General features: G+C 37.7%; 1 protein-coding gene across 2 annotated transcripts in view; it reads right to left on the reverse strand.

The window, feature by feature from the left end:
* RSRC1 (arginine and serine rich coiled-coil 1) overlaps nt 1–23,738 on the reverse strand; it is a 160,593-nt gene that overhangs the window by 133,744 nt on the left and 3,111 nt on the right. For both annotated transcript variants that reach the window (XM_035133475.2, XM_035133474.2), the window contains exon 3: nt 11,761–11,886. In XM_035133475.2, coding sequence (XP_034989366.1) covers nt 11,761–11,886 — 126 coding nt within the window. The remainder of the gene's footprint in view (nt 1–11,760; nt 11,887–23,738) is intronic.

A 23,738-nucleotide genomic window follows, 5' to 3' on the forward strand; every position in this document is an offset into this window, starting at 1 on the left:
GCATATGCAGTGGAAGGAAAGTGAACATGCACAACTGGCTCTCACAGGTGGTTCCTAAAATATCCACTTCACTCCATCTCAATTTTCATCTCAAGTATCCCAAGTGTTCAAGGGCAAGAAAGCCAAAAGACAGAAGCAGAGATCTCCATCAACCTATTAGCAAGCAACTGTGCTCTGGAGGGACTGAAGTCACCATTCCAAAATTAGGCGGCAGAAAGAAAATTAATCTACTCTACTAAGAGTTTTATAGTTGACCATCTGCAAAGCTAGTCAGGTGTAGAAACTATGTCCTTCTATGGAAAGCTGTCCCTCTTCCTCCTGGACAGAGATGCCACTTCTAGGACAGATGCCATTAGTCAGCAAGAGGGTGTTAGTAATCAGTCATCTCTTGCAGCTGAGGCACAAGTAGCATTATAGCAGATTATGTAGATCCTAGTATAGCAATAATAGAAACGCCACCAACAAAAAAATCCGCCAATAGCTGCCCAAGTTGCAACAGTGAACCTTGGTAGCAGAAGGGGAGTTAGATTTGGAGCAGGGAACATTGCAGTCATCTACACCTCTGTGAGGTGGCTCCATGTCACAGTTTCCCATTCAGATGCTGTAGGTTTCCCATTCAGATGCTGTTGGTAGAAGAGGCAGAAGCAGCTCTCTATGAGACATAACAGTGGAACCGTCTACACATAACATGCCAAAACCTAACTTCAGCTACTGAAAACAAAGAAAAAATCCTTCCTGCTAACACAATGGACACACCAGTAAAACATCAGCAATTATTCAGAGGCATGTTCACCACTCAACCAGAAGTCCCAATCACCAACCACACCAGTTGCATATTTTGCCCTTCCAAGGCATTGTTGGCAGTGTAAAACATCCTAATACAGCCATGAATATTAATATGCTACAGTATGTCAAGAGAAAAATGCCATGTGTATAATTGTAGCATTCTCCATCTCTTCTTATACCTTTGTATAAGAATTTGTATTTGTAGTAAATCTATACAATTCTACTATAGTATTATAAAGCAAATGTATTGGATTATCTAACAAGTTACTTAAAGCTTATAAAATACAACTTTGGAAATACAACTTTGAATTGCAATTAATATTGCCAAAGAAACTTCATACAGATCAAAAGGCACAACCTCTTCCTTTTTTCCTAAAATATGGTTTTGCCGAGTTTGTAGGTCCTGACAACACTGCATCTGAGCACAATATAATTCTGCTTCAAGTATTCCATTAACAACTACAGGCCTATAACATGGGTGTCTGTCTGAATCAACTCCTGTGCCATTTTATAGTCTGTCATTTGGCTTTTGAGAGCTCTCAAGAGACAGTTAAAAGCACCATTAAGTGACAATATTATGTTGCAGTACAAAATCTTGCCATATTGCCTACTCTTTAGTTACACAAATAAATCTTTGAAAATAATTTGTCTACCTTTGTCTCAATATTCACAAACTGAAATATTTAAAACTTTTTATAAAAAAGATATAGATTATTTCTTTTTGCATATATCCTAAATTCTTAAAACATCAATAAAAGAAGTACATAAAACATTATTAATTGGATATATATATATATAAAGCTATAGCTTAAAGGTTTTAATAAGTAATAGCCATTTCTACTGCTAACCCTTGTTGGAATAAAGCGAATCATGCTCTGTATTACGATAAAAATCTATATTTGTTTTGGAAGTCAGCAAGATAGAGTGATTAAACCATTCTTCCTCAACCTCATGTCCTCCAGATGTTTTGGACTACAGCTGCCATCAGCTCCAGCAAGTATGGCCAATGGTCAAGGATGAAAGCAGTTGCAGTGTATATCAAGTCTGTAACTTAAACCAGGGGCAGTAAACCAGCAGCACAGGACAGATTCAGTGTGTGTAAAGCCTTCCTGACTGGCCTGCCAGTCTCCTTGTCAGATTGCTTGCTTTCTGTGCTGCACTGAATGTCCCCTTTCTTACCACACAGCACTCTCTCCCCTTCTCTACCTCTTAACAAGTGTGGATAGCACTGATTCCATATATTTTGTCACAGAATCACAGAATTGTAGAGTTGGAAGGGACCACAAGGAAGAGTTAGTCAACTCCCTGCTATGCTGGAATCTTTTCGCCCAACGTGACACTCAAACCCCTGACCCTGAGAGTAAGCACCTCCTGCTCTACATGGGTAGTATCCTACTATGTTTTACTTACAGTAAACCCACAGAAACCAATGAACATGACTAGGTCCATTAATTTCAATGGGTCTACTCTAAGTAAAACTTAGCTGAATACTACCCATTGTAGTTAGTACATTACTGACATTTTGATTGTAGAAACCATCAATTATAATATTGTATGACAATATGGTATGAAGAATAAAAATGATGCTACTTTTAAAACTCAAGTTTTGTTTTCTAGTACCACCAAGATCATAAGCTTTGGCACACCATTCTAATCTGGAGCTTGTCATACAAGCCAAACTAAACTGAGGGAGAATAGGGCCAAATGAAACCAGAGACTCTTAGTACAGATACTGCAGTATCTTAGATTTCGTAAATTTTGTTCTATCTTCAGAAAGAAAGCAATCTAAAAGTTTCTCTGCTGTTCTTCGTAATCCTTCTATTTAAAAATACACACACCCTAAAACAGCTTGCAAAGAACTATCCTTATTACTTAAAGAGTGCACCCGGGGTGCCTATATCTATATCTATCTATATCTATCTCTACCTACCTACACACACACACACACACACACACACACAGAGAGAGAGAGAGAGAGAGAGAGAGAGAGAGAGAGAGAGAGAGAGAGAGAGAGAGAGAGAGATTTTATGATGTTTCTCAGCCATATTTAACACCAAATTAACGGTACTTATGCCACATCATTTTTAGCTTTTTCATGCCAATGAAAGGCATCAAAGCAGCTGTCACCAGCAGCTTCTGTCCTTATTGATAACTTAAGAGTCCTTGGCTGTGCCTTATTAAGTTTAATTTCCCTAAGCGGTCAATTAGATCTTACTAATATCCTCATTGATGGTTTGATGCTCAAGGATAGCATGTAAACTTTTACTTCAGCCCTTTATTATTACATTCAAGATGACAAACTTTTTCTTACTTGCTTTGAGTCTTCCGAACTATAGCCAATTGTTCTTAAAAGAAATCTATGTGCTATAACCTTCCATACAATTACCAACTCTAAAACAAATCTTTTCAATAAAACACTGATAATTAATACATCTAGCAATAAGTATTCTGCTAGGTCCTATTTATTTGTTTTAAATAAAACAAAAAGTACAGCAGAATATTTCAAATGCATATGCAAGTCCCTATGGCAAAAATTAATGAGAAACATTTGCCTCTCCAAAGCAAAGAAGTTGCAGGTCCCTCTTGAAAAGTGTGTTTCTTTGTTAAGTTTATATACAGTACCACCCTTCATCCAAGGATCACAGGATGGTTTACAAGTACTGTATAAAAACACAAAAATGCATAACCTAATAACAAACAAAGCAATAATCCACCCCAATACTACATGCATATTTAACTCTTCAAGAAAGCTATGTATTGTGAGAACAAGATCCTGGACAAGACAGGCTATTGGCCTGATCCAGAAGGTAGTTCTTATGTTTAAGGTAGTCTGTGGGTATGAATAGACTATGTTAAGGCGACAGAGGCACTGCTGAATTTCCCTTTCTGGCATCACTGTGGAATGATGCTCTAGATCAGTGGTTCATGATGGGAAATGTTTGGGAACCACTGCTCTAGAAGGGCCTCCAGCCACCATCCTGCATGTACACAGTAGACCATGTACAATCTTTGGTTTCCAGATGTGTTGAAAAATTGCAATTTCTCATTTGGTTACTACCACATCCAAAGTGTGCCCAAATCCATTTAATACGGAACTGTATCAAGCATTTCCTTTAGGTAATGAAACCTCTTACAGCATAAATTGTTTTTACCTGAACACTGATTTTTTTAAAATAAAAAGAAGCTATTTAGATACGTAAATTGTATTAAAAGATGCTAGTGCAAGTACTGAATTTAAATACCAACCATATAGCAGGTTTAAGAAATCCTGGTAGCATATCATGGGGAAATTATTGCACCTTGCAGCTGTGATCTCAGGTGTAAGGAGGTCATTTTGATTTTCTTCCAATCAGTTAAAAAATAATTTGAAATTTAGATGTGCATTTTAAAATAACCCAATTGGCTTTTTAGGTCATGTCAGAAAGAAAGAACTGGAAGCTTCATCCCATGTATTTTAGTTTTAACAGCTATAGTTCAAGCTTAAATAATATTTGACTATATGACTTCAACAGGCATGAATGTTTTTTTTAAAGTAGTGACAAGCACATCCTATTTTTTTCAGTAGAATAAAATTGATGAGCTTTAAAAGGTTTTGTCGTTTTTAAAATATGAAATAAAATGTTGGTCTAATTTGGCATTTATTCTAGGTTTCCACTGATTTCAGTGAATATTTGTTAATCCAAAGCAACTAAAATGTGTAGTCTCTGAAAGATTGTATATTCACCATCATTAGCTTGGTGTTTTCCATGTACTATTGTTTCTATGGTGGTGCTCTTTCTAAAAGCAGGGTTGTTGCAGATGTTGCTCTCTTAAAAAGGGACCATGCCTACTGAAAACATTTGCTACTATAGCAGCATTTGGTCTATAACTACTTCAAGCATATATGGAGAGGGAATAAGGGATAAAATGAGTAGGATCATTATATAATATGAACAGCTGAAACTACTACTGCTTTATGGAAAAGACATAACCTTTGCAAGGTTTTGGATGTCTCCACCATCGTTGGTCAATTCATACAATTGCCAAAACCAGCCTTTACACAGACAACGATAATCAAATTATCAGCAACTACAAACTGCTAAGGTTTTTGGGTGACAGGAAGCATTCAAAGATTTGGGTTTTCTACTCCATAATTCCCACCTATAGCCTGGTTCAGACACTTACATACAATGGGGCAGTTCAGACATAATGTCAAAACATGATTTGGCATTACATAAGTAAATCTTGAGCTCATTCACTTCATCCTTCTTTCACATGATCCTGTTATCTCCCTGACTTCTATTACATCTAACCTGAGCAAACTATGGTTTGCCCAAACCAAAAACATGTCATAATTGCACTCAAACTGACCGAAAATATTCTATGCCTCAACTGTATGTGAATAGCATTTCCCCCTCAACAAAAGTAACGTAAGTAGTCTCTATATGGCTGTGTCATATATTACATTGTAATGTGCACATACATTTCCATATGTGTCCATACTTTCTCACCATGCCTCAAGAAAGAGCTATTCAGAAAAACACCGACATTTTTATGGAGTCTTCTCAAGCTAAAGTCTTGACAATTTCTGGGTGCTAATAAATTTGTTTCTCTGTTTAGGGGCTACAGAAACTAACAGTATCAAAGAACACGATTGGCAACGCTCTTCATCCATTGACTACTTTAAAAAGATGCTGTAGGTCAATATGCCATAATGGATTCTCCTGATAAAGTGGCAAATTATATGCTACAAGGAAGGTGTAAAAGGATAATGAAGTGCTCGTTTGTTCGTTTGTTTGTCTCTCTCGCTCTTTGCAAAATAGTATAATAACCAAAACAACCAGTATTACATATGTTGGGTTATCATGAGTAGGTTCCTTGCTTAAGCTGTTTATACACATTTCTATGTAAGATGTAAGAAAGCAGGAGAAATTGGCAAGTGTTGAATAACAGCTTCTTGCAATGATCAGGACAATTGGTACATGAGAACTGTATTCTCAAACGACATAGAAAAAGACTGGGTAGCTAACAAGACTACACTTTAGAATTGTATTAAAGTAGTTCTTCACCACATGAAAGTGGGTTTTCAGAAATAACTACATACCATTAAGAAGCAAGGGTCACATTATATCAAAAGCAAGAATTCCTTCCCTATTTGTGGGACAGAAGATTTCTTTTCAACACCTCTGGGCAATTAGCTAGTCGTCGCAAACCAAATGCAATCATACAACGAATACTTCTAACTGGTAGTGCTACCAAAGCTATCAATTATGTCACTGCAGAGCTCATCAATGAAGAAAGTTTTAAACCTAAGGATTTTGACCATCTAAACTCCAAATCAGTCTACTGTATATTCTTGCGTATAAGACTACTTTTTAACCCAGGAAAATCTTCTCAAAAGTCGGGGGTCGTCTTATACGCCAGAATATACAGTACATATGATTCGACTTCTTAATCTTTCATGGCCCTGTCAGCTCTCTTTGGAATTCTTTCCAACATGTCACATCATTCTTGACCTGTGGTGCCATAGAACGGAAACCCAAGCGCAACTAAAGTCTCCCTGATCTAAATGGCAGCAAACAGCTGGGAGAAGCTAGCTAGGGGGCACCTGCTCTACAAGCCAGAGGAGCCCCAGCTGACTAAGCATCTGAGCCCCAGTGACAAACAAGATAACAAGCAAACAAAAGCAGCCAAGCAAGACGCTGAAGATGTCAACCCAATTTACAGCTGCTGTGAAAAAGGCAAATTCCATGTTAGGAGTCATTAGGAAAGGGGCCAATGTCATAAGTGTGGTATCTCCTTAGCCCATATGTGCCCACTCAACCGCTTACTGTTTGTTACAGGTGCCATATAATACTCATTCCAATCCACAGTTGCAAGAAATCGATCTTTTAGTGTGGTGGCACTCACACTTTGGAACCCCCAGTTTACTGACATTAGGCAGGCACCTTCACTGCACTCTTTGATGCACCTGCTTCAAACATATTTGTATAGGCAAGCCTATCCAGACATATAGAAGTTTACAAGTTCTAATCACTTTTGCTGTTATTACACAGACACAGACACACACACACACACACACACAGAGAGAGAGAGAGAGAGAGAGAGAGAGAGAGAGAGAGAGAGAGAGAGAGAGAGAGAGAGAGAGAGAGAGTTTTATTGATAATTTCACTATTTCTTGTAAACTGCTTAAGAAGTTTTATTACAATCAAGTTGTATATAAATTTTATTAAATAAAACAAAGTAATAAATATATACAAATCCATAGTGAGGCCATACTTGGAATACAGTGTAAGCTTCTGGTTGCTTCAGCTCATGAAGGATACTGTAGACCTAGAAAAGTTTACGGAAAGGGCAACCAAAATGACGAAAGAGTTGGAGTAACTATGGTGAAAGGTTACAACATTTGGAACTTTTTAGTTTAGAAAAACAGCAAGTACAGTCATACCTCGGGTTGCAAACATAATCCGTGCAGGAGGCAAGTTTGCAACCCGCAGCGCCGCGTCTGCGCCCACGCGTGACGCAATTCGGCACTTCTGCAAGATTTTCTTGATGTCATTTTGTGCTTCTGCGCATGCGCTGAAACCCAGAAGTAACCCGTTCCGGTACTTCTGGGTTCGGTGCAGTCCGCAACCCGAAAATGCGTAACCCATAGTGTTTGCAACCCGAAGTATGACTGTAACTGGGGGGTGGGAGACATGGTAGAGGTGGAGATTATGCATGTTACAGAAAAAGTGTATAGGAAGAAGTATTTCTCTCTCTCTCATGATAGCAGAAGCCAGGTACATCCAATAAAGCAGAATGTTGGAATGTTCGGGCGGGAAAGATAAAAGTATATACTTCACACTTCTAGCCATAATGGCTCTGCCTACCTCCACTATTGGAGGCAGTTTGCCTTTTTAGGAATCACAAGAGGGGAGAATACTGTTGCTCCCCATGAGCATCTAGTTAGCCACGGTGAGAACAGGATGCTGAATCAGACAGGTCTTTGACCTGATCCAGAAGGTTCTTCCTTTGTTCTTATCTGATGCCTACTTATTTACCTACATACACTAGTACTGAATGTTACATTTGATGTTCATATCTGGAAAATTGTTAAATGTAAGCTCTAATTCCATAGGAGAAAACATTAATCCAAGTAGTATGAGGAAACATGAAAGATTTATAATACATATATAATGTTGGCAATAATGACTTTGCATCCAGAAACATAATTACCTTCAAATTTCAGCAGTTTATGGAAATTGCTATATGTTACTGCATACATTACAAATTTCATCCCTGTTTACCCTGAGTTTTAAATTTAAGACAGTTTATTATAAGACATACAATTAAAAATAGTGTATTATACCATAATTAGAGCACAAAACTGCTGAAAATACAGAATATGACTGCACTCTTTGTTTTATTCTAATGAATACCTTGAGAATTCAAGAATTAAATTATGCAACACATATGCATGACATATGAAACAAATTCTACAATTAATAGAAATAAATACCACCACCTGGAATACCTCAATTCTGTATGCATGTGCAAACTGTATAGAATTCTAATGCTACCATCTAGAACACATAATAGCCTAATAAGAACTGCCGTATCCTAATCTTCACACGGCAATAATTTCAAACTGATATTATTATTCTCATTTCCTTGAATAATATCCATACTCCAGGGTCATTTTCCTTCTCATATTCAATATTGTGCATGCTTGTATCAAGATTCCTTTCTTCATATCCTGTCACAGTATCAATCACTGCCTCCTGTCCACTCAATCCACTTTTGATTTATCAGCCGCTGTCTTTCTGGACTCCATAACTCGACCCAAACCATTTTAACAAGACATTGACAAATAGCACTCAGTATCGCATCAACCTGTTCCACTTAGTAAACTAAGAAACACTAACTGTGACATCTCTGCATAAGTATTCTATTCTATTCCCCAGACTGATGTATATTAATGAGGAGATGGTATTTGAAATGCTTCTTCCACATCAGCATCTAATATGATCAAATTAGGAAATGGGATGATTTATTAAATTTTGTAGAGCTGAAATATTTCTTTATATCACTATATCTGTGGTTTCAGAAAGTGAGCTGTTGCTTTCAATTTTTCTGCTGAGGATGTGCCTGCATTTCACAGACGAATTATTGTCTTTAAAAAGATTGCAAGAAGACGAAATGTTATTAAGCAAATGCTCAGTAAAACAAACTAAATCAGTTTTAAAATTCCTAATTTAATGTAAATCTTGGTTGTTTTGCTGAAATTCAGTTTGTGATCTTATTAAGTCTTATTTGCATTGTACTGTTTTGCTGTAGGACAATTTTGAATCTATAGCATAACTAGGGAGCCTCAATTCTTGACCTGAGGTGCAACTAAAATAAAATAAAATAAATGTAATATGAACACATCTGTCTTTTGGGTGAAGAAAATCTATGTTACTTGATATGTAAGGTGTGGGGTTTTTTTTAACAAATGAGGGCTTTTTATGAATTAAGAATTTGCATTTCAGACTGATTCACGTGTCCAACTCTTTGCACAGTTAAGTGTTTGATCATTTAAGGCTCTAATTTCTATTAGAAAAAGACTAAAATCTGGAAGCAGCACTCAATAAAAATATATTATGTTGCAAGCATCATGATTTTTATGCTAGGCTCAAAATTCTCAATTCAAAATATCTGAATATGTGTTCTATAAAGCCTTTATATTCTTCTGTTTTCAGTAGTTCTGAGACTCCTTTTCCTCACTGACCCACCAAAGCCCAAACTTGAGTCACTTTCAGAAGAATGGAAAAGACAGTTTTATTTTAAATGTCTTTTGGTGGCCTGGGTTGAACTTTAAACTAGGACTGAGTTTTAGAGGATACTCTATTTAGGTATTTTTTTAAAAAAATAGACAAACCTTATTAATGGAACATACTATATATAAAATAATTTTGTATCTCCCCTCGGATAAGGTTTCTTAATGAACTCCAAAAGTGCTTTCTATCTATGGACTGACACTCTGAAAACCTATGTAATGTAGAGCTCAATGTACATCTCCTTAAAGGGGCAACACATAAAACTAGCTACGCTGTACTGTTTATCAATGGAAAAAACTAGCCGCACATATAGCCAGAATATAAGAATGGGACGACAATGTACCACTTACCTATGTAATAATAAGGGCACAAAGTAATAAAAATAGCAAGAAATGAGCTATCGTTAGTATTCTCAACACAGTGAAGATATTTTAAGTCCACTTTCCCAGTCTGCAATGACACAGAAGACCAGTACTGTACAGATCCTCAACTACAGATAGGGTTCTGTTCCACATCAACCAAAAAATTGCAGAAATTCATCACTTAACAACATTCATTTGGAAATGCTCTCATTTATTTATTGACTTATTCACCCAATTTATACCCCACTTTTCAATCTGAACAGACATCTGGAATGCTTTGTGATTCAAACCATTTACAGATCATCACAAATCCACATACAACCTCATGTGCAGAATTATTGCGTTCCAGTAGAAGAAATCGAGGAGTCATCAAAATCCAGTCACATATTTCAAAGATTAGCTTCCAATGGTTTCCCCAAGTCTTGCCCTTTTCAATCGCACATGTGGAAGTTGCTTCCCTATGATAACAGCAGCTGTGCTGCATGTGCTGTATTGCAACTACATGGGTATGGCCAATTATGTGGCTCTTTCTTAGCCAATCTGCCCCGCATACATACCACTGTCATGGTAGATAACACTAAGGAAAAAAGATTTCTACACAGTTGTGTGTATGAGTGAAAAAGTCTCCAGCTGCAACTATCACTGAAAGAGCCTCCTTGCTCACAGGTTGTTTTATTCATTCTCAATCCATTGCCCCACAACAAGAGCATAAATCTCCCATCTTCAAGACTGTATGTACTCTTCCTTGATCATTCCTTCAGAAAATAAATGTGCTATTTTACTGCCAACAAGGAAATGTTTTAAAATATTAGGCTGACAAAAATTAGTCTCAGTGTGCTGAGCATGCTGACAGTCAATGGCTCTTTCCATCAGGGATAACACATTTGCATCCATCAACTTTCTTGGGCTAAAACAAAATAAACTATTTTTCTTCATGTGAAATATAGCTCTAACCTTCTAGTACAATCACAAAAATAAAATGTTTTAAAATGTTTGTTTGTTTTTTAAATTAAGGTATTTATATACCACCTAATGTAAATACCAAAGTTTCTAAGCAGTTATTTACAAACACTTGTATAACATTTAGTCACACACATTTCTCATGCTTCTTGCTTAAAATACTAAACTAGGCACCCCCCAAACTTCGGCCCTCCAGATGTTTTGGACTACATCTCCCATCTTCCCCGACCACTGGTCCTGTTAGCTATGGATCATGGAAGTTGTAGGCCAAAACATCTGGAGGGCCGCAGTTTGGGGTTGCCTGTACTAAACCATCAGCGGCCATAGTAGCTATAGGCAGAAGCTATGATTTGTGCAGAAACAGATAACGTTTCAAATGCTAATTCTGATTTCCTACATTCCAATCTACATACAGAGTACTTATTGTCAGTATTACCTTGTGTGGGTCACCTCCTTCATGCTGCAGCTCTATACAGTTCTGTCTCACACACACTCACAAATTCAATTATCTGTATTTAAATTGAGAACTACAAAGTACTACTTTATTTGAATTTCATCCTGAGTCCTGCAGTTGGTTTAGCATATCTGCTAGTAACATTAGCGTGACTATCCTGCAAAACAAGTATTTCTTGTTGTGTTGCTCTACTATGGAAGTGCATATACCACACAACCTATTAGTCACTTGTAATACTGAACTGCTTTAAGTTTGAGCTCCGGGATAGGAAGGTCAAGCTAATTCAACCTTTTGCATTGACACTACATAACTCGCTAAAGTTAATATAACTATCACTGTAGGCAACAAGGCAAGAGAATACAGAGAAAAGTATATATTATCTGGTCAGTCTTACTCTCTGAGGGCAAAATGGTCATACCTTCTAGTTCTGCTCTTTGATCTTGATCTCTGAGACCGATATAATTTTCCTCGGTCTCTTGAACGGCTCCGGCTCCGTTTTCTCTTGGATCCATATGAAGAGCTGCTGCTAGATCGATGCCTGTGCCTAAAACAGTAACAGATATTGCCAGAAAGTCCATCAGTGGAGCGTAATAAAGTTCACATTTTGCACTTGCACTGCCACTGATCTAGGCTTTTTGCTTATATACAGTGAAAACAAAAACTAAAAAGAAATATACATATACATGGACAGAAACCTGCTCAGTCATGAAGATCATCTTCCCAAACCCTTCTCCAGGTGCCCCCAGCTTCAAGGCAATATCACTGACAACTGAGAATAAGGCCTTCTCTGTGGCAGCATACCGGATAAGGAACTCCCACCCCAGATATGTTTGTTTGGTACCTATTTTGTTAAGTTTTAGGCACCAGATGAAAATAGTTTTCTTTGCCTGTGCTTTGATAGACTACAATGGGCTCTCACTGTGGTATGGTATTTTAATACTCTTCATTTTTTGCTTAATTCAATTCAATTTGGGATATATATCCTCCTATAAAGAAAATAAATCATAAATAAATATTCATAAGATTTTACTCCAACACAAGTCTAGGAAATAGTTCTATATATAGCAAAGAGGGGTGCAATTACACAGTTCCTGGTATAAGAGCAAGAAATAAAGATGTACTATAAAGGTTTCTGAATACAATTTCAATCTATGTAGTATTAAAACATTTTTAGTACTTTTCCTATTTTTGTATGTAATAACTTACTAAGAAATGTTACTGTAATGCTTATGTTTTGTTATGTCATTGGCACTGTGATGCTACAAATGCCCATGATTTTCGGATTCCATATCCATTTTTTCAGAAAATGTCCTAAACACAGCAAGTTCAAGATCATCACAGCTTTTGGCAAAAGAAAAAGTGAAGACTAGACAATAAGGCTGGTTTGCAACAGTGAAAAGTAAACATGTACTCTTGTAAATCCTCCCAACTCAAAATTTTAGATCATCCCATGCATATTTATGGAGACAATCAAGATGATTTCACAAAGTATTTTTCCCACTAGGACCTATACTACTTAGAGAGGTACCTCCTTTGGGAAATATGAAGAAAATTTAAGTTATCATCAGTTCATAGCATGCATCTCTGTCCTCCCAGGAGGTTTATTCTATATAAAGAGGTGCTTCCCACTGCAGAACAATGCAGTACTGTCAATTGGGGCATGCACAAGTGCTTGTCAATACAATTGTTCTTGTCTTTTAAATCAAAACACATATTCACAATGGCCAAGACTGCATAAAATCACATTAAAAATCACTGCACCAGTATCTGTAGAACAGTGCTTCCCAACAGGAACATAATGTTGTTGTTGTTTAGTCGTTTAGTCGTGTCTGCCTCTTCGTGACCCCATAGACCAGAGCACGCCTTCATTTAAATACCCAGTGACTGCTCATCTTATTGTGCCTTAAAATTATTTCAATATACACCTTTGTAAGGACAGCTCAAAAGCAGCATGGGAAGTTTGATCCAGAAGATAGTATATAGGATAGCACATCCCTACACAGTCAACAACGCATAAGAGCAAACTGCCACTTTAAGCTACATTATCATAGCATGAGACCTGCGCATATAGGGCAGTATATAAATTCTATTATTATTATTATTATTATCATCATCATCATCATCAACAATAACAACAACAACATGCCCTGTCTTCTCATGCTTAGAAACTTGGTGTGAGTTTTAATCTGCTTTTACTGCTATTTTAACTTTTTGAAAGTCTTAAATTATTGTTTTAATTCTTATTAGGGAATTCTTTTTGAAATTTTGTGTTGTTGTTTTTACAATCAATAGATGTATAAATTTTACAGAGATGGGGAACTTGTGCCCTTCAGGTATTGTAGGACTACAACTCTCATCATTTCTGACCACTGGCTATGCTGGTTGGGACTGATGGGAGTAGTAGCCCAACAACATCTGAAAGGTCATGTTCCCCACCCCTATTTAAAGGGACCCATCTGGCACTCCAACCAAATATTTCTGAATGCGTGTCCCCCTCATAAAAAAGGCATAAAAGCACACCTGAGGTTACAGCAAAGGTTAGCCTGTTTAAATTGCTCCACAAACCCTCTCCTTCCCTATTCTGCTGAGAAAGGTAGAAACGGCTACAATGACCAGCACTTCCAATCAGGCCACATAAATGAGGTCAAGTCCAGACAAGCCAAAGCAGAGCAGAGCAATAGACAGCTCTCAGTGGACTCTGCTGGGTAAAGTATCAAGGACCAGGGTCACCTGAAGCCTTAAGGTAGCTGGCAAAGCATTTCGTTCCAGTGGTTCTGGCCCCCTGGGAGAGCTATATGTTGGGCAGGTCTGTTGCTCAGAGCTTTCCAAACTGTGTGTTGCGGCAAGCTAGTGTGTTGGCTGCAGTATGTAGATGTGTCACACAAATGTTCCCCACGCTCCTCCCAGGGCTGGAAAGGGGTTAGTTTAACCTCTGGTTTGCTAGTAAAACTGAATTACTGTGTCGTGAAATGATGCAAGTCTAAAAAGTGTGTCACCAACATGAAAAGTTTGGAAAGCTCTGTTGTAGCGGATTCTGAGTTTGAATGTTCCTGCATGGCTGTGGAGCAGGAGAAACTAGTGGAAATTCACTCCCGGGATACGATGATGGGAGAGACATGTTTTCAGGCAAGGTCAGTTTATAGGGGGGTGCTGAGGGTTCCCACCAAGTGGGGCCACTTCTGAGTCCTCCAATCCTGAGTCTCCTTCTTTTGCCTTTTGTTTCTCGGTGGATACTCAATGCAGTATTCAGTGAAGTAGTGCCATTACTACAAGGACTTTCAGCTGAGCAACAGCTCTCTCCAATCACCCACTCACTTCCACCCCTGAAGAAAAAATAGGTTCAAGAAGGAACAAGGAAATTCCCAGGCCACTTAATATGATTTATCTCTGTAGGAATAACTGCCATAAATATTCCGTAAGTCCTAAAAGCTTACAGGCCCTGGATAGATCGGGGATGGAGAGGAACTTACTTACTTACTTATTTACTTACTTACAGTACTTTATTTACAAAATTGAATACTCCTGCAAACCTACAGAATTTTCTGAGTATGTGGAAACCACCATCTTATTTGGGGTGGCCCTGTTTTGCTTCCAAACTGGCAGAAGCTCAATCATCCAATTTCATTATTTAAAAGAATGATATTCAAGCAATAAGCTAATTGTACATCATCTGACTGGAAGCTTGGTTAATCAACATGGAAGCTGGAGTTAGTTTCTGCAAGACATAATTTGCAAACAATATGTCTTATGGCAGGATGTTCTAAAATGTTCTCAATGGCTTACTCTATTTAAAGACATCTTTATCTTTTATCTGTGAAAAACTGGAATTTATTTACTAAATGAAAAGGAAACAGTTGCTTTTATCAATCACCATAATTTAATTCTTCAAAGATCAAGCAGAATCCAGCAGAACCTTGAGATTTTATATTATCTTAACAGCCAGGGGTGTATCCTACACTGCGGTCAAGACAGAGGTGCTAGCCAAATCCTCAAAGCAAATACTTAGATCTTTCTGGATTCAAATAAGCCAGCTGGTTCTCATCCAGCCTCCAGGGTTTCTTCAAGCTTGGTGTTATCTGTCAGATAGTCATATCTGCAGTGTAAGAGAGATATTCATAAAGCTGCGTGTCATCTGCATAATGTTGGCATTGCAGTTGATGTTATCCCACTATGTCCCTTTAGGGGATACATGTCAATATTAAAAAGAAGGACCAGGAAAAACAAATGAGAAGGCATTCTACCTATCAGAACTTTTTAAAGAAAATATTTCCTGTAACGATCACCTTTTATCAACTATAAAGAAATTAACCAGATTTATTGAATTTTATTCTACGTTGTCATCTAAAATTCTGAACAGGCAATTTTATCTTCTATAAAATAATTTCTGATATCCTAGTCTGGTCATTTCTCCTTGATTTACTTTGCCAACATAGGCAAAAAATGTACTGTCTGAAAACTGGGAGGCAATAGACTGTGTTGGGAAAACCTACAATATTTTACATGAGAGAGAATCTCTAAATTATATTTTTAAAAATATCACCCATCTAGTGCCCATGCATAGCTTACAACAATTTAAAGTCACAAATACAACAAAACTATATTAAAATAACAATGATATAGCAATAAAAAGACATAAAATGCAATAGAAATACATTAAACATTCATTTACAAGCTACAATGGCAGAATCACAGGTATAAATGATTTGTGAAATAGTTCAGTAGGTAGAGCATAAGACCCTTAATCTCAGGATTGTGGGTTCTAGCCTCATGTTGGGCAAAAGATTCCTGCATTGCAGGCAGCTGATGACCCTTGTGGTCCCTTCCAATTCTATGAATCCATTCTATGAGTTCTTACTTAGTAGGCAAAAGCTTGCCAGAATAAAAATTTATTTATTTACCAGCTGATGAAAGACAATCAGAGAGGCCAGCCATGTTTCATGAACAAAGGTAATACTGATGGAGCCACTAAAGAAATCCTGTCTCTTGTTCTCATCAACTATTATTATTTATTACTTTATTTAATTTCTATACCACCCTACACCTGAAGGTCACAACCCTACGTCACAACCCCACGTGGAACACAGAAAAAGGCCTCTCCTTAATTTTAGGAAGTGGACAGAATGACATGGAAGGAGGCAATTCCTCAGGTATCCTTGGCCTAAGCCCTGAAGTAAATTGGCAGTGAGCACAGATGTTGCATCATAGTCCCATGGATGTGTGTCCACATCCTTGCTGCTGCTTCCTGGACCCACTGCAGCTCTTCATAGGGTGGACCCATGCACAGCACTTTGCCCAATCACAATGTAACAAGCCGGATGTAAAGCTGTATCCAGGAATATTCAACTGCAAATGTGATTTATTTTTTTAATTTAAAAATAAACTTTATTGGGTTTACACAAATAAAATTCACACTCAAAAAAAATTATTCAGAAAATAATAATGATAATAATAATACAAATGGTCAAACATGATAAAAAAAATAGCAGACAGAATCATGTACCACCAACCAAACAACTGCATTACTATAAATCTCACTATGTGGCACATATTCATTGTCTGTTTCATTATTTAACCCTCCCCCCATCCTATTCCCTACTTCCCAACCTTCACTAAGCTGTATTATTATAAATTTCCAGTTTTTCCTATCTACACACTTTGATTTCCCCCCTTTCTCTTTTGTAGTGCTGCTCTTAATCATCTTTTATTTTATCTTACTTTTCTATTTTATTCTTCTTATATCTTAAATCCTTTTTCCATTCCCTTGCCCCTTTCCTCTCTCTCTTTCTTTTGTTTTTTGAGCATTTAACATGCCGGGAGAAGGTTTGGTCTCTCCACCTGACAATGTAATCCATAAATGATTTCCAATTCTTGGCACTTTCTTCCTTCTTAATTCCTTTGACCTCTTCATATTTCATTGCCCACTTACTATACGTCAACAATTTGATTTGCCACTCCTCCTTGGATGGAACTTTTTGAGACTTCCATTCTTTTGCTATTAATAGCCTTGCCGCTGCTGTGGCATAACTTACTAAACATCTGTCCATTGGTTTAATCTCTTCTCCCAGCATACCTAACAAAAAAATCTCCGGCTTTTTCTTGAAGGAGTATTTTACCATTTTTTTAATTCCCTATATACTTCTTCCCAGAATACCCTGATGTGTTTGCATTTCCACCACATGTGGATATAAGGGCCTATCTCTTTTTGGCATCTCCAACATTGGTTACTAACACCCGGGTACATCTTAGCCAATTTATCCGGGGTTAAATGCCACCTATTTTGCATTTTTAACAAATTCTCCTTTATGTCATAATTAGGTGTGAATTTTTAATTTCTCTCCCACAATTTTTCCCAATTATTCATCATTATTGTTTTTCCCAGGTCTTGACCCCATCTAATCATTGAACTCTTTGTTAGCTCTTCCTCTGTTTCCCATGCCAATAAGATTTGATATTGATTTTTTAATATATTTATCCTTTGATCCTAATAGAATTTCATCCAATTTTGAGGTTTCTTTCCCGAATCCAATTTGATTTACTTGAAAATATTGTAACCAACTGCTGAAATAACTTTTGATTTCTGTGTACTCTTTTAATTTTAATATCCCTTTTTTCCAATAATTTTTTATAGGATGGCCAATCACCTCCCATGTTTCTTCTTTTAACTGCCACGATTTCTAATGAGGATATCCACCAGGGGGTTCTGGGTTCGAAGAATCTTCTATATTTCTGCCGCACTTTGTATAAAGATTTTCTTATAATGTTGAGCATGAAGATATTTTTCTTGCTTACTTTTTCTTTCATTGGGTACCAGTGCCACCCAAAGGCTATTCCCTCTCCTTCTAGATCTAACAAATCATTATTTTTTAATTCCATCCAATCTTTTATCCATGTTAGGGCCGCTGCGTCATGATATAGTTCCATGTCCGGTAATCTTTCTATGATCTATCATAATCTTATATTTTATTCTGGGTTTTTTCCCATTCCAAATAAACTTTGTAATATCCTTTTTACAATCCTTGAAATATTCTCTTTCCCTAATATTGGTAGGTTTTGAAATAAATAATTCATTTTTGAAATGGCACACATTTTAATTAATGAAATTCTTCCCATAAGAGATGTCTTTAATTTTTTTCCAAATTTCCATCTTTTTTTAATCTCTTTCCATGTATTTATATAATTTTCTTGTATTAAATCAATACTTTTAATTGTCATCTTAATTCCTAAATATTTCATTTTTTAATTAATTTTTAATCCACTTATTTCTTGTAATTTGCTTTTTTCTTCTATTTCCAAATTTTTTTATTAACATGCTTGTTTTGTCATAATTTATTTTTAAGCCTGCCAATTTTCCATATTCTGTAATTCTTTGTAATGTTTGGGGGATACTGATTATGGGGTCTTCTGTTGTTATCACTATGTCATCGGCGAAAGCCCTAACTTTGTATTTTCTGTTGCCTATTACTATACCTTTTATTTGTTCATCCTCTCATGGCTTTGAATAGAACTTCCAGCGTAATTATAAAGAGTAGTGGCGATAAGGGACATCCCTGCCTGGTGCCTCTTGTAATGTTTATCTCGTCTGTAAATTTTCCATTTATTAATAATTTTGCTTTTTGATTTTCATATATTGTGCCAATTGCCCTTTCCATTTTGTCGCCTAATTTTATTTCCTTTATTATTCTTAGCATAAACGGCCATGATACTCTATCGAACACTTTTTCTGCGTCACTTTTCTTCTGCGTCACTTTTTATCTCTTCTGTTCTCTAGGCACTCAAATATGTTGACAATGTTCCTTATATTATCTTTTACTTTTCTGCCTTTAACAAAGCCCGCTTGGTCTTTATGAATTATATCTCCCAGGATTAAATTTAATCAAATGCAAATGTGATTTTTCAATGGGACTACACCCGCATCCAAAACTGACTTAATCCCTACTACAGATTATGTTCTTCCCACCTGTCTTGTCTACATTGTGCCAGAGTTTGTCAGCCCTCATTCAGCCCATGACCACCTCCAGGCACCCAGTCAGAACCACAGAAGCTTTCTCAAGTACTAGACGAAAGAGTGAAAAGGAGCCACGTGTCATCCAATAGCAATGCACTCTAAACCCTCAGGCACCAGGCTGAGTTAAGGGTAGCATAGGAGAACAAAACTGCTTTACCCACCTCATGAAAGACATCAATAGCCAGTAGTCTGATCCTCACACTCACCTCAGAGCTATTTATGGGTCTAACAATCATCTGAAGGCAGCCCTGTTTAGGGAGGCTTTTAATGTTTAAGAAATTAGTGTATTTTAATGTTTCTGTTGTAAGCCACCCAGAGTGGCTGGGGAAACCCAGCCAGATGGGCGGGGTATAAATTATTATTATTATTATTATTATTATTAAGATTACGGAATGGCTTTCGTTTCGTTTCTTTTTTAAAAAAGAGACCTACCTGTTTGCTAAGTCTGGCACCAGAGGTCCTTCTCTAAATATCCCTGCCGATCTGTAGGCTTTCTTAATAATAATTACTATTATTAAATGCCACCACCTAACTGGGTTGCCTAGAGAGCCACGTTTTAGAACGTTTCCCCCAAAAAAGATTGCCCAGGATTTGTAATTTAATGTTGCTATGATAACTGCTTTTGTTTTGATGTTTTTGATCTGTTTTATATTTGTTTTATGGTTCTCTTTTGTAGGCTATTTTGGAAATCTGGATTAATAAAATTACGTTGTTAAAAATTTAATTTTTAAAAAATACGGAAAGGGACAGATATTGCAATACTTCAGACACCTGGAAGAAAGAATTTTTTAAAATGTGGGAGAACAGAAGTGAGTGTGTCAAGCAAAGTTACTATCTAGAAATACAGCAGAATGACAATGCAATGACAGTGCAGATCCTAAAAAATCAGGGATATCGTCTCCAAAGGTTCAGGCAAACAATCTTAACTCATTATCCAATGAGTCATACATTTCTTATACACATTTTGATATACAGTCCAATCATCTGACAAGCTTATCACTGTGATCATGAGAAAGAATCATATCTGAATAGAAATGAAAGTAAAAAGAGGAAGGAAGCAGCTAAGGTAAAGGTGCAGAACGAAGAGATTAAAGAATGCCAGAAGCAATGGTCCATGCACAAGGGGCCTGGGAAAGAAAGGTGGGCAAATCCAGAGGAGAAAGAAAGATGGGACAGACATTCACCCACCCACTGAGCTGCAGCCCAGCTTCATGGTTCCATACACATTCCTACCCTTGGTGGGCATCTTGCTAGAATTTAAGTGCTGGCTCATTTCTGTTCATTTTCAAAGACGATATCAAACAGCAGAGGCAAAATTGCTTTGATTCTACTCTACAACAGGATATTGAAGGAGATTTATATAGTGTGAGCAGGGTTCTGTCTCAGTCTGAAATGTATTACTCTCAGAGAGGGAACAGTTTAAGAGTGGCTGGGGCAACCCAGCCAGATGGGAGGGGTACAAATAATAATAAAAAATATTATTATTATTATCTAAACACTACATACAAGCACCATGCCTATAAAGCCTGGAGGGTCTTTACAGATAAGACTCTTTAAAAAAATCCACCCTATACACACATACAAACCCTGTGACTGCCAAATTGAAAAAGTTCAGAAGACATGCAAGTAAATAGAGCACTAAGCTAATGCTTCATCTTTTTGAAGCTAAATGCTTCATATTAAGAGCTGACTGAAATGTTGGAGAAGCTAACAATGCCAAAATAGGATTAACACTGAATAATTACATTTATTGGAACTCACTAGATATTAATTTTAAAAGTATACACCTACTAATATATGTAAAATTATTTTCAGCCTTCATATAGGTGTCTGTATGTTGCCTCCTAGATCAGAAACAGCATGTCTCCAAATACCATTTCTTGGGCCACAGCAAAATAGGGCTACTGCATCCACGACCTTGTACTTGAACATGCCATAGGTATCCAGTTAGCCATGGCTGAAAACAGAATACTGAACTAGGCCTCTGACAAATCTAGCAAGACTCTTCTTATGTTCTTATATATCCAGGTGTTAGAAATTATCTAACATGTTAGTGGTAATCTGGTAAAATTAGATCCTAGAGTTATATTATTGAATATTCATTCCATCTAATTGATTTTGGATTTGTAAAAAATGCTCCCCCAAAATTGCTAGATATTGGAACAAGTTTCTGTTCATCTAGCAAGGAACGATTTATCAACATTCTTGAAACTGCCAAGTTGAATGGACAGATTATGTGCAAAGGAAAAAAGAATACGTCCATCAATTCTATTTTCTGAGAAATGGACACTACCGGAAAACACATAATAATTTTCTGATTTTGGACAAGAAACTTTGTTGTAAATATTTGTTTCTTTTCAACTAAAATATAAAAAGACACATCAAAAGCCCTAAGAGTGACTGTTAATGATATTATTTTCAGCAAGAAGCTTTCTTTCATTGCCATTCCTGTTTAGGGAAGTTTTTAATGTTTGATGCTGTATTGTTTTTAATATTTGGTTAGAAGCCACCCAGAGTGGCTGGGGAAACCCAGCCAGATGGGCGGGGTATGAATAATAAATTATTGTTGTTGTTGTTGTTGTTGTTCTATTTTTACTGAAATTTCAGTAATGTAGAAGTTTTATTTTTTACCAGTAATATGGTAGTTCCTCAATACCAAACTTACAAAGTGAGGGAAATTTCAGAAACAGACTGGAAAGAGAAGTTGCTGAATTGCAACTCATTACCAAGCTTAAAACCATGGAGAGACCTGGTCTAAATAAAGACACTGGATTCTTATCTCATTATGCATGATAAAGCTTTCTTTAGCCATCTCACCCCTTGCTTTTTCCTGCAAGACTAATTGCAGCCATTAACAGCCATTAACAGTCGTCAACAGGTTTACCACTCCTATCAGGCAATCACCCATTCCCACCACCCTGCTGAGTAATACCCCTCCCCACCCTCTGACTATACACAAGGGTCTGGTGACTTCTGTTTCAGTGTATCTGAAGAAGTGTGCATGCACATGAAAGCTCATACCAATGACAAACTTAGTTGGTCTCTAAGGTGCTACTGGAAGGATTTTTTTGTTTTGTTTTGTTTCGACAATGTCAGACCAACACAGCTACCTACCTGTAACTGTTACACAGATAAGGAAAGGAACCACCCTAGGTAAAAAGCAGGTAGATGCTGTTTCTGAACTTGGAAAAGTAATACTCACTAAACGAGCAGGAACAAAGAGCATGACAAAAACAAATTTAAGGGAGCTTTATGAAAAGCATAATCAGGGAGGTGTCAGGTGGGTCAGATTGGGCCACATTCCAATCACATGGAATTGACCGTGTTTCCCCCTTTTTAATACGTAGTCATAAAGTAAGCCAGGGCAGCAATTTTAAGCATTTGCGAAAGATAAGCCATACCCCGAAAATAAGACATAGTGTATCTCCATGCCTGCAGCAGCGCGGGCGGAGAGCTGAGCCAGCGGCCGGGCCTCTGTTGCTTCTAGCCCAGTTTCTAGTTTCTAGCCCAGCAGCTTGGAGCACCCAGGAGCACCGGAGCCAGCGGCCCTGCTTCTGCCTGGCCGAGGAGGCCTGCTGTTCCGCCGCCCGGAACCGGCTGCTGGAGCGCGCGGAGCGCCCAGCAGCCCCGGAGCCGAGCGCCAGAGCCAGCGGCCTCGCCGTCGCCGTCCCGCCGCCTGGAAATGGCTGCTGGAGCGCGCGGAGCGCCCAGCAGCGCTCAGACAGCCCAGCAGCATGGCGCGCAGTGCCCAGCAGTGCCCCGAGCCAGCAGCCTGGCCCGGCTAAGAAGACCTTAAGGTGCTGTAAAAACTGTAATAACGTAAAAAAAATAAGACATGCCACCAAAAATAAGCCACCCTGTGGTTTTTTGAGGGAAAAAAGCAATAAGACGGTGTCTTAAAATGTGGGAAACACGGTACGTAAACAACAGTTGCCCCAAATTATGTCCACAAATTTATACTAACCAGAGAGCAATAAGGGGACTTAATTCCTGATCCTCTCCTTCCATATAACCCCGTGGCATATCCAGATTCAACCACATACGCCTGTAATCCAGTTTGTTTGGACACAGTTGAAGCAGCATCCTATGCAAGCCAAATGAGGCAGAGCCAACCTGCATTACCCACTTTGCATTGAAAATCTGGTTGATTGTTAATGTTGCCCCCCAATATATGGAATGCAACACTGCACCCATGCAATAATCCAAAACCACTTCAGTACACACTGGATGATGTGCAAGAAATAACCAGCAGCTCTACCTTCCTCTCCACTAGTGCCTCAATCCAAAAGGTATTGCCAATTGGAGCAGAGCACTCACACAGTAGCCCTGGATGAACACCAGAGCAAGGGGGATATTTTATTTATTAGTGTCTTTGCTGGATCTTTATGCTA

Source organism: Zootoca vivipara, chromosome 5 (assembly GCF_963506605.1).
Source record: "Zootoca vivipara chromosome 5, rZooViv1.1, whole genome shotgun sequence".
NCBI classification, from domain to species: Eukaryota; Metazoa; Chordata; class Lepidosauria; order Squamata; family Lacertidae; genus Zootoca; species Zootoca vivipara.